The sequence below is a fragment of the Pinus tabuliformis genome, chromosome 3_2 (genome assembly GCF_031772625.1).
Source record: "Pinus tabuliformis cultivar Carrire ecotype Pingquan chromosome 3_2, CPIR1, whole genome shotgun sequence".
Taxonomy (NCBI): domain Eukaryota; kingdom Viridiplantae; phylum Streptophyta; class Pinopsida; order Pinales; family Pinaceae; genus Pinus; species Pinus tabuliformis.
In genome coordinates, this window is record NC_142302.1 from 39,860,589 (window position 1) to 39,878,569 (window position 17,981).

Here is a 17,981-nt window from a genome sequence, read left to right on the forward strand (position 1 = left end):
CTTCATTCTGATTTGATGATATCCTGAACGAAGATCCAACTTGGTGAAGTAAATTGATCCATGCAATTCATCCAGTAATTCATCAATGACAGGAATGGGGAACTTATCTTTAATAGTGAGCTTGTTGAGCTCCCTATAATTCGGACACATGCGCCATGATCCATCCTTCTTGTGCACCAATACTACTGGAGCAGAGAAAGAACTTTGACTCGGTTGAATTATACCAGCCTCTAGCATTTCTGCAACCATACGTTCAATTTCACTCTTTTGGACATAGGGATATCTGTACGGCCTGATGTTTGGAGGAACACTTCCTGGAATCAGATGAATAGCATGATCATGATCACGCATAGGTGGGAGACCTTTGGGAGTCTCAAATACCTTGGAATGATTGTCCAGGACTTTTTGGAGATCTGGAGAAATAGATGATTCCGATGTGGAAACATCTAGCGAACATAATTGTGCAATTACACCTCTTTGCTCCTTTTTTAGAAGCTTTGTCATACCATTAGAGCTGATTATCTTTCCTGGTTTCCCTACAATACCCCTTAATTCAACTTCCTTTCCTTCCGTAGAAAATTTCATGAAAAGTTCTTGAAAATTAAAAGCTATTGTACCCAGGGATTGTAGCCATTGGACTCCTAGTACAACATCAGCACCTCCCATTGGAATGGAAAGCATTGGGCTAGTCAATACATATTCTCCCATGGATAGCTTGATATTATGGCACTTTCCAGAGCAATTTATTGTTCCTCCATTTGCAATCATCACTTGACACTCTGGTGCTAGATATAGGAAGCAATTCAATTCTTTTGCTACCTTACAATGAATAAAATTGTGGGTGCTTCCTGAATCAATCAAAACTATTACCTTTTTCTTCTTGATTTGTCCTTCTATCTTGATGGTTTGAGGAGTGGTAATTCCCGCCAATGCATTACAAGATATGGTCAGATTTATTTGTTCTTCATCTAGGCTTTGTTCCTAGAGTATATCCTCTTCTTTTGACCTTTCTTGCTCCTTTTCTTCTTCCTCTTCACAATCTATGTAGAATAATTTCTTCTCAACACACTTATGACCTTTATTGTATTTTCTATCACAACTGTAACAAAGCCCTTTTGCTCTTTTTTCTTCCAATTGTTGTGGTGTCAACCTTATAGGTTGTGGAAGACTAGGGGCAACAACACTTCCGTCTTTATAGTTGTGAGTGGTATGCTTCCTGGTTGCCATAATTTTGCTTTCCATTTTTCTTGCTAACCTGAATGCCTTCTCTAATGAATCAGGTTCCCAAAGGCGAACATCATGTTGGATATTATCCTTTAAAGACCCTATAAACACATCAATCCTATGCTCCTCTGGAATATCTTTTACCCTTATGTTCAATTTTTGGAACTCCTCAATGTGCTCCATTATTGAACCCTTTTGTTTGAGACTTATCAATTGGCTAAAAAAAGTGTTGCTTTTTGTATCCTCATAATGTGCTATCAATTATTCCGTAAAAATTGCCCAAGTGATAAATTGTTTACAAGAGCAAAGCCATTGATACCATACAAACTGATTTGGTTCCAAATATAAAGTTTCCATACGTACCTTTTGTGTGTTTTGCACATTATTGAGATCAAAGAATTGCTCCATCTGTAATATCCATGTGGCAGGATCCTTGCCATCAAAATTCCTCATATCGATTTTTGGAATATCGTGAGTCTTCGATCCAACATTAGTGTCTATGGAATCATGATTAACATTTCTTTTATTCTCATCATGAGTTTCCTTTAGTACCCTTTCACCCTTAGTGCCCATTTCTTGTAGCAACTTATTCATATTTATCTTCAATTCGTCCATGTCTGTCTTCAAATCTATCTTCAAATCATCCATCTTAGCTTCCACGTCAATCATCTTAGCTTCTACGCCTTTCTTTAAACAGTCCATCTTAGCTTCTACACCTTTCTTTAAACCATCCATCTTAGCTTCTACATCTTTCTTTAAACCATCCATCTTAGATTATGTTCCTTTTTGTGTAAGGGACAGTTGTTGCACTTGGTCTTGTAATTTTGATATATCATGTTGCATTTCTTCCTCTTCTTCATGAGTCATGCTAGAGCTTTCAGGTTCCTTACTAGGTGTTTGCATTTTCTTTCCTCGAGGCATCAGTTACCGATAATAATTCTCTACTATGCCCTTTGAATTCCTTCAAAATAAATTTTCAAACCAAGCTTAAGCAAAAATTTAAGAAAATCTACTCACCTTTTTTCACTTTGTAGGAGCTAGATATTGCCTCTGATGTATCTCTGTACTTTCCAATCATCTAGTTCTGAATTCATGACATGTAGTAGCCCTCTGTTTCCTCTTTCCAATGCCACAAGTCTGACCCAAATTGGATTCTCCAAGGAAGAGTTATGTGAAATCTCCCATAGCGACTTGATTATAGACTAGTTCAGTAGAGCGAACTTGTATGACATGCCACGAGTCACTGTTTTGACCTTTGGATCTGAAAAATGCATACAAGAAACTATAGTCCATCCTCTTTCTGTACCTTCTTATGAAATTTCAATCCGATCCCCAGAGAGAAAGTTATGAGGCTTTTCCCCAGGTCACCTGTTTGGAATGTAATTCAGGAGTCTGCAAAAAGACCAACTTCCTCAGATCATATATCCGCAAATATAGCGCGAAAAGCTCTGAAATTTGTACCCAAGGTTCAGCGCAATTTCTTCTCAAATGGATTTTTTTATGACTTCTAAAACGTCACAGAAAAAAAAAGTTATAGCGAAAATGCCACAATGACCTGTTTGGAGAAGCGAAACCCTAGAATCCAAAGCTCTGATACCAAATGTTATGAAACCAGCTCAAGAAAAGATAGAAAGATAGACCAACACCTTAGAATTTGGCCTCTTCGAGGGGGAAACCTCCTTTACATTACATAAATGAACAATTCTTGCATGATTCAAATGACGAAACCTCCTTTCTATATATAGGAGTCTAAGGAGTCACAATATAATCCAGCCGACCTAACAATAATAATATAAAGCCACAAAAATAACAATAGAGGGATTCTATGGGGCACAGTAATAACAATATGGGGGCAATAGGGGCACAACAATATTAATAAGGGGTATAACTACAATAGTAATGGGGTAATTACTAGTATTATAGGGACCCAACACAATATTAACAAAGTTGACAACTACTAATAATAACAATAGTAATAATATTATTAATATTAAGGTTGACTATATTATTATTATTATATGATTGAATATATTATTAATAGTTTACCATGATCTAACTTGGTCAACCCTATGTTTACCATATTCAACAATAGTCAACCTTGTTTATTCATAGTCATCCTTAGTCAATATAGCTTGACCATATTCAATTATAGTCAACCAAGGTCAACCTTGGTTGGTCATAGTCAATATTTTAAAATATTTAATAATCATAATAATATTAATATTAATAATGTTGACTATTAATAATATTAATAATAACAATAATAATATTAATAATAAGGTTGGATATATTATTATTAGTAGTAGTAGTAGTAGCATTTTTTGAGAAGGGTTTTCAGCGAAAATCACATCACAATTCATTTGTCGAGGCGTTTCAAACCAACAAGTGTGGTTCATCGTAAGGAGAAGTTGAAGAACCAGACCATGGTTGGAGGATAAATAAAGAGAGAAGATCATCCAACAACTATATTTGACCAGGAACAACTACATTTGACCAGAAAATGGCTACAATAGATTGGGAAATAGGACGGGACCAAGAGAAATGGAAATGGACACAAAATTAGTTAATTAATTAATTAGTTAGTTTTATTATATTTATTTCTTTTGTAATTGCTTGTATTAAACTAAACCAAAGTAAACTAAGAACTAACTAATAAACTTTTTATTATTTAAATCTTCAAAAACTAGATAAAGAATTATATTATTATTATTATATGAAATATAAAGAAGAAATAATAAATGATTAATAACTAGAAGACCTAATTAGTTGGTGAGTTCTCTAACTTAATCAATTTAATAAATTTAAATATGTAACAATTTCTATTAGAATATAAATAAAAGTCAATGACGAATTATGGAAAAATATAACTATTTTCATTTACGATTAATAATTTTATTTATTTATATTTGTTTTACTCAAGGTATAACAAGGTTAGTTGGTTTATCTCATTAGAATATTTTTATCTATGATCAGGTATAAGAGATTTTTATTTATTTATATGTTATGTTAAATAATTAAGGCAAAAAAAATTTAACCCATTTAAAAACATCTAATCCTTAAATTGAAGTTAAAAATTATGATTAAAATGAATAAATAAATTAATGAATAAAAAATCAAAGATAAGAAAAGGAATAAAATGGAAAAACAACCCAGAGGACAAGGGGGAAAGGTACAGAGAAAACCAAAATAAAAAGAACAACAAGGGGTGGGGGCAGGGGGACGGTGGGTGGGGAAGGGGGGCTAGGAGGAAAGGGTAGGGATCCAACAACTGCTAATTTTCCAGTGGTCATCCCTATTGAGATTTCTAGGCATTTTCTCAATTTCTAAGGCCTCCCTATACTTTTGGTGATGAAAAGGCGTATCCTTGGCAATAACACGGGCCTCCTCAACACGCATGTGATGTTTACTCTTTTCGGCATGTTCTGCCAAGGCAGAAGATCAGTTCCTCCCATGTTTTATGCCTGCTGAGTGCTCTTGAATCCTCTGGTTATAGGGTTGAATATTGAACATTATTATTATTATTATTATTATTATTATTATTGTTATTATTGTTGTTGTTGTTGTTGTTGTTGTTGTTGTTGTTGTTGTTTGTTGTTGTTGTTGTTGTTGTTGTTATTGTTATTATTATTATTATTATTATTATTATTTTATGTGGTTCATGGACTCTGTAGATTAGTGACCCCTATGTCGATGGAAATATTATTATGGGAAGATCCACTCGAAGGGATCACTTCTCGTTGGCTCATTAACAAAGCATAACCCTAAGAACATCAAGGAGAATTGACCTCGCGACCTCTCAATAGCGAGGTGCTTTAACAACGGGAACTCGATCAATTGAGCTAACCCTTGGGGATTTCTTATTACTATCAATATTAATAACATTAATATTAGTAGTATTAATATTAATAAGGTTTATAAATAATATTAATATTAGGGTTTACGAATAAGGTTTAATATTTAATAATAATAATAAGGTTTGTGAATAAGGTTTAATATTCAATAATAATATGAGCGTTTATGAATAAGATTTAATAAAGTTGACTAATAATAATAATAATAAGGTTGACTATATAAGGTGACCATGGTTAGCTATGTCACCATGCTTTACTATGGTAAACCATAGTCAACTATTGTAGCTTGTAGATAACTATGGTTAACATGGTCAACCATCGTCAACCATAGTTGACTCTCTTCACAATGGCTAACAATAGTCAACCATGGACAACCATCAACTTTAGTTAGCCATCATAAGCTATCATCAACAATGGTTAATGATGATCAACCATAACCAACCATGGTCATCTCTAGTTGACCATAGCCAACCTTGGGTAACGACAATCAACCATGGTCATCTATGGTTGACCATAACCAACCTTGGATAACAAAAATCAACAATGCTCATGGAAAACCATGGTCAACCATGGTTAGAATACTCAAACACGCTCAACCTCAATAAAAAATGGTCAACATTAATGTGACATTGTTAAATTGATGTAACATTAATACGTTGTTACATTAATGGTTGGTCATGGTAAAAATTAGTCAGCCTTGTTCAACCATATTCAACCTTGGTCAACCTCATCAACCATGATCAAACTCATCAAGACTCTTCAACCGTTGTCAACCACGGTCAAAAATCCACCCCACACACATCAGCCGCAGCTAACACAACCACATTAGAAAAATTGGTTGATATACACCGATCGACATCTCTACGATTTTGGAGGAATAATAGTAGCTACTTACACGTGAAATTTTAGACAATCTTTAAATAACCAAGCATAAGCATATACACGGCAGTGTCCCTTCTTGGTTAGGTAGCTTTGGTGACACTTGGAGAGGGTAATTTTGATGCAGTGATATAAAGGTTATGCATGTCAGACTTATGCATATGATTGTATGCTATAGACCTTGTTTGGGTGACATGGTTGTTGTGTTCTTATGATAATATCTGTGGCTGTGTGTATAAGACTGAATTTGGTTAAGTGCATATTGTCAATGTTTTCTCTTTTGGTATCTTAGTTTTGACATAGGTGTATGACATGGATGGTGATCTAGGATTGAGACACATAGATCCATGGATGTTCATGGTTATGTGGAACATATGTTTAATTATGGTTTATGGATGATACATGATTTGTATGATTATATAAGATTAATCTTGTACTAAGTAATGTTGGCATTATGATTCTGGTATGGCTCTATGTTACAGGTGTTGTACTTGATGGCAACTCACTCTAGTGGAAATGTTTTGTTCAGGCTCTGAAAATGTTGGAAATTAATAGGTTCGCAGGTGAATGGTCCAAAAGGTGCGGACCTTCAGGCACGCCGTGCAGGAAATGCGGTCATACCCGCAGGTTACCTGTTCAAAAAGTGCGGTCCCCCAATTCACTCACTTCAAGGCAGAGAAGTGCGCTCACGCGGAGTTTCTTATGTTTGGACCGTGGTATTTAGCCCATCGTTCATGATCTTATGGTTTCGGCCCGTGGTATAGGATCTATTTTAGCCCCGGTTTGGATCCCTTGTATTGGTTATTGATGGTTTTGTCCCATGGTGTGAATAAGGGCTTGATTATAAATAGGGAAGGAGATCACTTGGCTGAAAACATCTTTGAAAGTGGAATATCTTAAGATCTGAATTTTGGGTTATCAGTTTTTAAAAGCTAGATCTAAATCAAGGTAAAATTTGAAGGCGAATCTATTGCCAAGTCGTGATCTCTCGGACGCATGCTCAGATCTGTGGATCTGACTGTCTGTAGTACATTGGAGGACTGTTAATTTGGCCCTAATCAGAGGTTTGCAGGCGATCTAAAGTGAAAGTGTGGGGGTACGTAGTACAGAAGAAGGCGCAGTGCGGGTATACGCAGTGCAGCTAAAGGCACAGTGCGGGGTACGCAGTACAGAGGAAGTCACAGTGCGGGTATACGCAGAGAAGCTGAAGGCACAGTGCAGGGTACGCAGTACAGAAGAAGACGAAGTGCGGGCTTACGCAGCATAGCTGAAGGTGAAGTGCGGGTATCCGCATGTTTATATTGGTGAAGTTGCAGACCTGTTTTGAAATATTTGTTGGCTGCCTGTTTTCTATTTGCTGCTGTGTTCTGGGTTTAGGATACTGGTGTTGGTTTTCTGTTTACAGCATTCTGAGAAGTTCGGGTGGCTCATTGATTTGACTGTATAAGGATATTGTTTGATTCACATGTACTTGATGTTTATTTGATCCAGTCTGAAAATTAATGAAATGTGGTCCTTGAAAGAAAAGAAGTAGGGGGTTGTAGCTCCCTTCCAGGAGAGACTGGAAAACGAGAGAGAGAGTTGTAGCTCTCTGTAGGTTGTAGCCTGCGTACTGGTAAAGGACTGCACCAGTACAAAATCATTGTAAAAGGAGTTTCTAATTGAAAGAAGATAGAGACATATTGCAGCAGGTGGTTTTCACACACATTGGGTTTCCACCTTATATCTGGTGTTCTTTTGTGTGACTATTTGCTTTTCTTGTTCCTGCTCATTATTTTATGATACTGACATACAAAGTAATGATCAATATTTGAAGAATTATTCAAAGTATAAATAAGGAAGATATATTGAAAAGAATTTGATAATACTGATTCACCCCCCCTCTCAGTATTATTTCCAACAATTGGTATCAGAGCCAAGTTCTTCTGAAGAAGCTTGATCGCTTGAAGGAAGATCTAACATCATGAGCAACTACGAGAGGGAAGCATCAATTAGGCCACCGATTTTTGATGGGACAAACTTCGTATATTGGAAGGTAAGAGTTACTGCCTATCTTCAATCTTTGGGTACAGAAGTATGGGACATTATAGAAACAGGATATACTTTTCCATCAGCTACTCCTACAGATCCAGCTGAGAAGAAGAAATATGAAACAAATGCAAAGGCGGTTAATACTCTTCTAGGATGTCTATCTCAATCTGAATTCGTGAAGGTTATGCAATATAAATCCGCAAAAGAAATATGGGACAAGATTGTTTTGAGCTACGAAGGAGATGAACAGGTAAAACGTGAAAAACTTCAAACCCTCAGGATTCAGTATGAGAATCTCAGAATGTATAATGATGAAAGTGTGGCTAACTATTTCCTTCGGGTAGATGAGATTGTTAATTGCATGAAAAAATTGGGTGAAGAAATAAAAGAGGCTGTTGTGGTTGAAAATGTCCTAAGATCAGTGTCTCCCAAGTTTGAATCTAAAGTGTCTGCAATAGAAGAAAAGGAAAATCTACGAACTCTTACTATGTCTCAGCTACACGGAATTCTAACTGCTTATGAAATGAGAAAAGGAGGTCCATCAGATAGGAGAGAAGCTGTTTTTAAGGCTTCAGGCAAAGGAGACTACTATGAATCAAGTCACATGCCAGAAGAAGAAGAAGAATCAAATTTTGTCAGAAATCTTCAACAGGGTACTGGAAGGTTCAGAGGTAAGCTACCTTTTAAATGTTTTGCTTGTGGAAGAGTAGGTCATTATGTTGCCAAATGTCCTCATAAGGATAAGATTGACAAAGGAAAGGAACATGCTAGATGGAACAAGAAACAGAATGCAAATAAGAAAAGCTACTACACTCATGAAGACAGTGATGGCCTATCAAATAGTGATGAAGATGAACGAGGTAATGACTATAAACTTTTAATGGCATTTGAAGATGATGATTACATGGATGCTATAGATGTGGATAGTTTTTATGAAGAGATTTCTAGACTCAAGACATGTATAGAAGAAAAGAATATGATCATTGACACTCTACAATTTCAAATTGATGAAAAAGAAAAATATCTTGAAAAATTAGAAGGTGAAATTGTTGGCCTTAGAAAAGAAATTGAGAAAACAAAGGCTATTAATCTTAAGTTTGTCAAAGGATCTGAAACTCTGGATGAGATCATCAATGTACAGCGTTCTCCGCTAAACAAGACAGGTCTGGGGTATAATGGAGAAACATCTCAAGCATACACCTCAAAGAGTTATCTTGATGCAGCAAGAAAGAATGAGAAAAAGCACAATGGAGATCACCAGGTAAAGCAGGGACGAATTACATCAAGAACGAACAAAGACTATCAGGTAAACCAGGGGCAATCTGTCTTAAGGGTGAACAAAAGCTACAACCAGCCACAGGTAAAATCTTCTCAATTTGCTTCAAGAATGGATGACAATAGAAATTACAATCATTTGGCCGGTAGATTTGATAATCGCAGAAGTTTCTTCAATGGGAAATGTTTCTCTTGCCATAACTTTGGTCACAAAGCAGCTCAATGTGTTGCATATAAAACAATCATGACTAGAGAAGCTCAAAAACAAAGAAGTATGATCAAGATTACAAAAAGGACCTATAACAACTTTTCGGCTCTTGAAAATGAAGTTGAATGTTCTATTTGCAATAACTTTGGTAATGAAGATTCTGAATGCAGGAGCAGGTTTCAGCAGACAAAGGAACAAGCCTCAAGCACCAGAACATGGAGAATAAAGGAACCACAAACAGAAAGATGTGGGATAGCATTTTATGCAGAGGGACAAGAAAATATATGGTACATTGACAGTGGATGTTCGAAACATATGACAGGTGATAAAGAAAAACTTGAATCATATTCTGCTTTAGAAAAGGGAAAGAAAGTTTCTTTTGGAAATGATACTCCTGAAGCTATAAAAGGAAAAGGCACTGCTCAGTTAAAAGAAAAGGTCAAAGCTGGAAATGTTTTGTATGTTGATGGATTGAAGCATAATCTTCTAAGTGTCAGCCAGATGTGTGATCAAGGAACCGAGGTGATATTTAGATCAAACGGATGTCGTGTTCGTGATCTTGATATAGGTAAAACAGTGATCAAAGGTAGAAGAACTCCAAATAATCTATACATATTTGAAGAAGGACAACAACAATGCTATTTGAGCAAGGATGATGAACACTGGTTATGGCACCAGAGGTTGGGGCATCTAAGCTTTTCACAAATAAGGAAAGCATGCAAATATCAGGCAGTTCGTAGTCTTCCAGATATCAAAATTCCAGGCAACACCATATGAAAATCATGTCAGTTTGGAAAGAAAACTAGAACTAACTTTCCAGAGAAGGAAGGATCAGCTAGCATGCCTCTTGAGCTAGTCCATACAGATGTATGTGGTCCATTTAGGAAAAGGACACCTCGAGGAGAAGAATACTTGATATTATTCATTGACGATTTCTCCAGGTTTATTTGGTTAGGACTTATGAAGCACAAAGACGAAGCATTCGAGAAGTTCAAATCCTTCAAAGCCTTGGTTGAAAATGAATCAGGTTACAAAATTAAGTGCCTCAGGTCTGACAGAGGTGGGGAGTTTACCTCAAATGAATTTTTCGATTTCTGTGAAGAACATGGGATAAGAAGAGAATTCTCTACAGCTAGAACTCCTTAGCAAAATGGAGTGGTGGAAAGGATGAATAGAACAGTCCAACAAATGGCTCGTGCTATGCTGGATGAGTTTGGAACTCCCGCAACTTTCTGGGGTGAAGCTGCATATGCTACGGTTGTTATTCTCAACAAAGCAAATGTCCGAGTGAACAGCACTCAAACTCCTCATGAGCTCTGGTATGGTGAGACTCCTTCGGTAAAGCACTTCAAAATCTTTGGGAGCAAATGCTATATTAAGAATACTGATGAGCAACTTGGCAAACTTGAACCTAGAGCAGATGAAGGCATTCTTCTTGGTTATTCTCCACACAGCAAAGCATATAAGTGCTACAATAAAAGACTTGGAAGAATTGTTGACAGCATTGATGTAGTGGTTGATGAAAAGGGATACATTCCTAGGCAAGTAAATCATGAAAATATCGAAGAAGATGAAGACTACCCTCAAAGACAGAATGATGAAGAAGAAGAACCTCAAGAAGCACCAGAGGAATAGATAAGGACAGAAGAGAAGACTCCATCCCGGTACGTTCAGAAGAATCATCCAGAATCTTAGATTTTGGGGCAGAAAGAAGCAGGTGTACAAACAAGAAGAACAATTGCAGAAGCTTCAAGCTATTTGGCATTACTCTCCTCCACTGAACCACAAAATGTAAAAGAGGCATGCAAAGATGAATGTTGGGTCAAAGCAATGGATGAAGAACTTGAGCAGATCGAAAAGAACAACACTTGGGAGTTGGTTCCTAGACCAAAGGATAAGAATGTTATAGGGACAAAATGGGTCTTCAAAAATAAGTTGAATGAAAACGGGGAAGTAATTAGAAACAAGGCAAGACTTGTTTGTAAAGGGTATGCGCAGCAAGAAGGAATAGATTTTGAGGAAACCTTTGCTCCTGTTGCAAGACTTGAGGCCATCCGAATGTTCCTTGCTCTCTCAAGCTTTCAAAAGTTCAAAGTATTTCAAATGGACGTGAAATCAGCCTTTCGGAATGGAGACTTAGAAGAAGAAGTATACATTGAGTAGCCAGATGGTTTCATTCTTGGAAATGATCCAAATCTTGTATGCAGACTGAAAAAGGCTCTCTATGGTCTTAAACAAGCTCCAAGGGCTTGGTACTATTGTTTGGACAAATATCTTCATCAACAAGGTTTTTCAAAAGGATCAGCAAATAGCAATCTTTATATAAAAATTGAAAATGACAAATTGCTAATACTTGTTGTGTATGTAGATGACATTATCTTTGGCAGCGATGAAGAATCTATGAGTCAAAGCTTTGCCTTGGTGATGCAGAAAGAATTCGAAATGTCCTTACTTGGAGAATTGACATATTTTCTTGGCCTGCAAATCCAACAAAAGGAAGGAGGGATCTTCTTGTCTCAAACCAAGTATCTCAAGCAACTCTTGAAGAAATATGGCATGGAAGATGCAAAACCAGTACGTACACCCATGGTCACAGGATGTAGCCTCAATGCAGATGATGAATCAACAGCAGTACATCAACCAACCTATAGATCTATGATTGGAAGTCTACTTTATTTGACAGGTACCCGATCAGACATCATGCATGCAGTGGGAATAGTTGGAAGATTTCAGGCAAATCCAAAGGAAACTCATCTTCAGGCAGTAAAGAGAATCTTCAAATATCTTCAAGGAACTCAAAATTATGGCTTATGGTATCCTAGAGATACAGATCTCACACTTCATGCTTATACTGATGCAGATTGGGCCGGAAGCGTGGATGACAGGAAGAGCACAAGTGGTGGTGCATTCTTTATGGGCTCCAGATTAGTATCTTGGTTCAGCAAGAAACAGAGTTCGATTGCCTTGTCTACAGCTGAAGCAGAATATGTTGTTGTTGCATCTTGCTGCACTCAACTCCTTTGGATGATGCAGACCTTGCAGGATTTTCAAATCACTTGTACACCACCTATCTCCATCTTATGTGATAATACAAGTGCAATCAGCATTTCAAAGAACCCAGTCATGCATTCAAAAACCAAGCACATACCAATCAAGTATCACTTTCTCCGGGAACAAGTGCTTGAACAAAAGGTCAAGTTGGAGTATGTTCCTTCTAAGGAACAGGTTGCTGATATACTCACCAAACCATTGCCTAGGGAGACCTTTGAATACCTCAGGCAAAAGCTGGGGGTTGTTGATGCATCATCTTGGTGTTGAATCTCTTCTGATTGTTGGTTGTACGCAAGGTTCATCTGGAGTATATGCGTACATGTGCTGGGTTGCGGATTGGTCAAAGATCGAATGGCACAGGTTCAGGGGGAGCATATCATGCATTGTTGGCATTATGGATGCTGGTCTGAATATTGCTGCAATATGTCTCTATCTCTTTCATGGTCATTTATGGTGCTTGGTGGATTATGGTTCTTCTTTGCAGATCTGGTTTATAGTCAGGGGGAGCATGTTCTTAGGGGGAGCATAACCCTTTGCCCTTGATGTCAAAGGGGGAGAATGATGTTGAGGATCTTGAGGTTGCCATCAAGTCCAAAGGGGGAGATTGTTGGCATTATGATTCTGGTATGGCTCTATGTTACAGGTGTTGTACTTGATGGCAACTCACTCTAGTGGAAATGTTTTGTTCAGGCTCTCAAAATGTTGGAAATTAATAGGTTCGCAGGTGAATGGTCCAAAAGGTGCGGACCTGCAGGCACGCCGTTTAGGAAATGTGTCATACCCGCAGATTACCCGTTCAAAAAGTGCGGTCCCCCAGTTCACTCACTTCAAGGCAGAGAAGTGCGCTCACGTGGGGTTTCTTATGTTTGGCCCGTGGTATTTAGCCTGTCATTCATGATCTTATGGTTTCGGCCCGTGGTATAGGATCTATTTTAGCCCCGGTTTGGATCCCTTGTATTGGTTATTGATGGTTTTGTCCCACTGTGTGAATAAGGGCTTGATTATAAATAGGGAAGGAGATCACTTGGCTGAAAACATCTTTGAAAGTGGAATATCTTAAGATATAAATTTTGGGTTATCAGTTTTTAAAAGCTAGATCTAAATCAAGGTTAAATTTGAAGGCGAATCTATTGCCAAGTCGTGATCTCTCGGGCGCATGCTCAGATCTGTGGATCTGACTGTCTGTAGTACATTGGAGGACTGTTAATTTGGCCCTAATCAGAGGTTCGCAGGCGATCTAAAGCGAAAGTGCGGGGGTACGCAGTACAAAAGAAGGCGCAGTGCGAGTATATGCAGTGCAGCTAAAGGCACAGTGCAGGGTACGCAGTACAGAGGAAGTCACAGTGCGGGTATACGCAGAGAAGCTGAAGGCACAGTGCGGGGTACGCAGTACAGAAGAAGACGAAGTGCGGGCTTACGCAGCACAGCTAAAGGTGAAGTGCGGGTATCCGCAGGGTTATATTGGTGAAGTTGCGGACCTGTTTTGAAATATTTGTTGGCTGCCTGTTTTCTATTTGCTACTGTGTTCTAGGTTTAGGATACCGGTGTTGGTTTTCTGTTTACAACATTCTGAGAAGTTCGGGTGGCTCATTGGTTTGACTGTACAAGGAGATTGGTTGATTCACATGTACTTGATGTTTATTTGATCCAGTCTGAAAATTAATGAAATGTGGTCCTTGAAAGAAAAGAAGTAGGGGGTTGTAGCTCCCTTCCAGGAGAGACTGGAAAACGAGAGAGAAAGTTGTAGCTCTCTGCAGGTTGTAGCCTACGTACTGGTAAAGTACTGCACCAGTACAAAATCATTGTAAAAGCAGTTTGTAATTGAAAGAAGATAGAGACATATTGCAGCAGGTGGTTTTCACCCACATTGGGTTTCCACCTTATATCTAGTGTTCTTTTGTGTGACTATTTTCTTTTCTTGTTCCTGCTCATTATTTTATGATACTGACATACAAAGTAATGATCAATATTTGAAGAATTATTCAAAGTATAAATAAGGAAGATATATTGAAAAGAATTTGATAATACTGATTCACCCCCCCCTCTCAGTATTATTTCCAACAAGTAAGATGTGGTAGGGGAGGATCAAGAAAAACCCTAGGCTCTGCTCTCTGAGCAAATGTTCATATCTGCGCATTCTGCACCAACCCGATCGCATCCATTTTCTGAGCCGTCGGCGATCCATCCCTCGCGCTCCTGGTAAACAATACATCATGGCTTCCCCTATGGGAGGGGCGGGACCTTTCCCCCCTCCTCCAGATAACCTCTCGTCTGACATCTTCAAATCTTCTGCATCGCTGTTCCCTCCAGGCGACTTTTCAGGACAAGAACATGGCTCAATTCAAACTGACATAGCAGTTGAGCATACAGTAGCACGTGAAAAGGAAGAAAACAAACAGGGGGAGAATCCAGAACAACCGACGTCACAACCAAAGGCGACTTCGGCTACCTGCATTCCAAAAACAACGGAACGAATCAAAGTTGAGCTCCCCAGCCATAGAATCAATTGCGAAATACAATACATGAAGGATCATGCTCTCATTGGAAAATTTCTTGGCTTTTGGCCAACCGAAAAATCCCTACAGGGGTGGATAGCCTCAAAATGGAAACCAAAAGGACAAGTCACCTTGCTACTTGGCCCCAAAGGCTTCTTCACTGCAATATTCTCCTGCCTGGAGGACAAATCCCGCATATTTGAGGGTGGTCCGTATTTCTTCAATTCCTCGAGTCTTTTCCTTCATGACTGGAAACCCAGGTTCAATCCAAATACAGAAGATCTCAGTCATGCTCCAGTGTGGATACGCATGTATTCTTTACCTGCAGAATACTGGAAAGAAGAAACATTAAAGGACATTGGCAATAGCATCGGGGTTTTCATCAAAGTAGCAGAGGAAACCAAAAATCGAAGATATACTTCCTACGCCAAGATCTGCGTCCAGATGCATCTTACTAAAGCCCTTGCAGACTTGGTAAGTCTTTTCCATGATGATTTTGAATGGATTCAACCATTAGACTATGAGCATATTCCTTTTCGATGCCACAAATGCCATGAACATGGCCATGTTTTTCAGGATTGTCCTCCGAACACTCAGATCAAATCTCCTGCTAATGAGGCCAGCAAAGACTCTAAACGCTTTACCAAGGTGCCCAATCGCCGTAGGCATGCTAAAAAACATCATGTTGTACCCTCCAGCCCAAAAAAAGCTGAAACCCAGAACAGATTCCAAATTCTTACCCCTTAAGATCCTTCAGAAAAGCAACATAATGACTCTCAGGCTTCCCCATCGCGCCCATCTCCCTCCCAGGGTCTCAAATCTAACCCGCCCCCATCTTCCTCTAAGCCCTCCAGCCTTCTATTCTCCTCAGAATCGAAAAAGCCGGCTTTAGAAGATGAAATGCAACCTTCAGCAATGGAAATTGATGCAGCTTTAGCACTCAGTTTACAAGATGATATCCCAGAGGAATGCCAGAACATCCCCACAACAATGGAGGAAGACCCGGAGACTGTGAGTCTGGAAGGACTGGATATACTCAAACTCGAAATAGCATGCAAGCAGAAAGAGTACAACTCAATAACTCCATGGGAAATAGATCGATTGGAAGGTGTTCTCACCAAAGCTCAACATAATAAATGTCTAGGTATACAAGCAGGAAGTCCCTGGGATGGAAAGAAAATCCTAAAAGAAACAAAAAAAAGAGGGCGCAAAACTGATCTGCAAAGGACCATCATTTTAGGAGAAATCTTAATGGAATCAGGGAGATTTCCAAAGTTGACGAAGTTCTACAAGCCCCAACCCCACTGTTCCTCATGAAGCTCATCTCCTGGAATATGCGTGGGCTCAACAGCCCATCAAAACACAGAATGTTAAAAAACATGATTCAACTAGAGAAGCCTTCCCTAGTTTTTCTACAAGAAACAAAAAGTAATAGTGCTGCCCTCGAAAGGATCCTCAACAAAGCATGGACAGGTAGTCGCTCAGTCTCAGTGGATGCGGTAGGGGCCTCTGGTGGACTAGCTATAGCTTGGAATCCGCAGATCCTTACGCTTCAAGATTTTCATGCCACTCATTGTTTCATTCAAGCTTCATTTCATCTCATTGGGATGGATCTGCACGGTCTTCTCACTAATACCTACTTCTCGCAAGACTTACATCATAAATTAGAAGTGCTGGATGCACTTACAGCTCTTAACTCTAACAGACAGTACCCTCTATGGATCAGCGGGGGGAATTTCAACATTATCACGAATCTAGAGGAAAAAAATGGAGGACGCTCGAAGTTAGAAGAGGACAACACAGGATTCAAAGAATTCATTCAAAGCAATCAGCTCATGGACATTCAGACTTCAAATGGCACGTACACCTGGACAAATAAACGCAGGGGAATTCAAAATATTGCCTCCAGGTTAGATCATTTTCTCATTTCAGACAATGCTATACATTTGGGAGGGGATTTTCATGCCTCCATCCTGCCTCAGGGTGGATCTGATCACTGGTCCATTATGCTTCAATGGACACGTCCAGGTAAACATTGCAATCGTCCATTTCGCTTTGAGGCCTTTTGGTTCACACATCCTAACTTCAAAGAAATGGTCCGAGCTGCGTGGAAATCCTTTACTCCCCTGGCAAGTGCAAAGATGTTCCAATTTCAACAGAAACTAAAAAATCTCAAGCAAGTGCTCAAAGTCTGGAATAAAACCCAATTTGGCAACATTCTGGAAACCAGGAAAACATTGGAGTAGAATATGTGTTCTCTACAGCAAACCATTATCCTAGAGGGAAGAACAAAGGAACTGGCAAATAAGGAGCAAACCCTCTGGACAGAAATAGAAGCTCGAAGACTACAAGAGGAAATCCTTTGGTGCCAAAAATCTAGAATCAGGTGGCTTAAAGAAGGGGAAAAGAACACAAATTTTTTTCATCGATCCACCATACAACGATGAATGCACAACAATATAGCCTTCATCAATAACAGTCAAGGGGAGAGACTAGAAAGGCATGAAGACATTGAAAAGGAATTCAAAGAGTACTTCCAGGAAGCGCTCAAAGAACAAATAGGAAGTAGATCAACAGCCATACGATCTATCACGCATCACATACCCAAAATAATCACAAAAGATCATAATCAAAATCTATTACAACAAGTCTCTATGCAGGAAGTAGAAGAGGCAATGGCTCAGCTAAAGGATGGCAAGGCTCCAGGTCCTGATGGCTTCACCTCCAATTTCTTTCATGAATCTGGGAGTTGATCAGCACAGAAGTCTGGGAATTAGTGGAAGAATCAAGATCCATGCACTGGATCCTCCCTTCCCTCAATTCTACTTTCATTGCTCTAGTTCCCAAAGGGGAGGAATCAAATACACCAGACAAATACCGGTCGATTGCTCTCTATAATGTTATCTACAAACTCATATCCAAAGTAGTGGCAAATAGGCTCAAACCTCTTCTCCCTCTTCTCATCCT

At 38.8% G+C, this 17,981-nt stretch overlaps 1 protein-coding gene across 1 annotated transcript; it reads left to right on the forward strand.

Moving 5' to 3' along the window:
* Positions 1-16,393: 16,393 nt before the first annotated feature.
* LOC149179715 (uncharacterized) lies at positions 16,394-17,260 on the forward strand. The gene has a single exon (XM_089413629.1). It carries the CDS (start codon positions 16,394-16,396, stop codon positions 17,258-17,260), a length of 867 nt encoding a protein of 288 aa, XP_089269755.1.
* Positions 17,261-17,981: the final 721 nt, after the last annotated feature.

Excerpts from the sequence above, each read along its gene's own strand:
- LOC149179715 (XM_089413629.1), top strand. The coding sequence starts at position 16,394 with ATGATTCAACTAGAGAAGCCTTCCCTAGTTTTTCTACAAGAAACAAAA.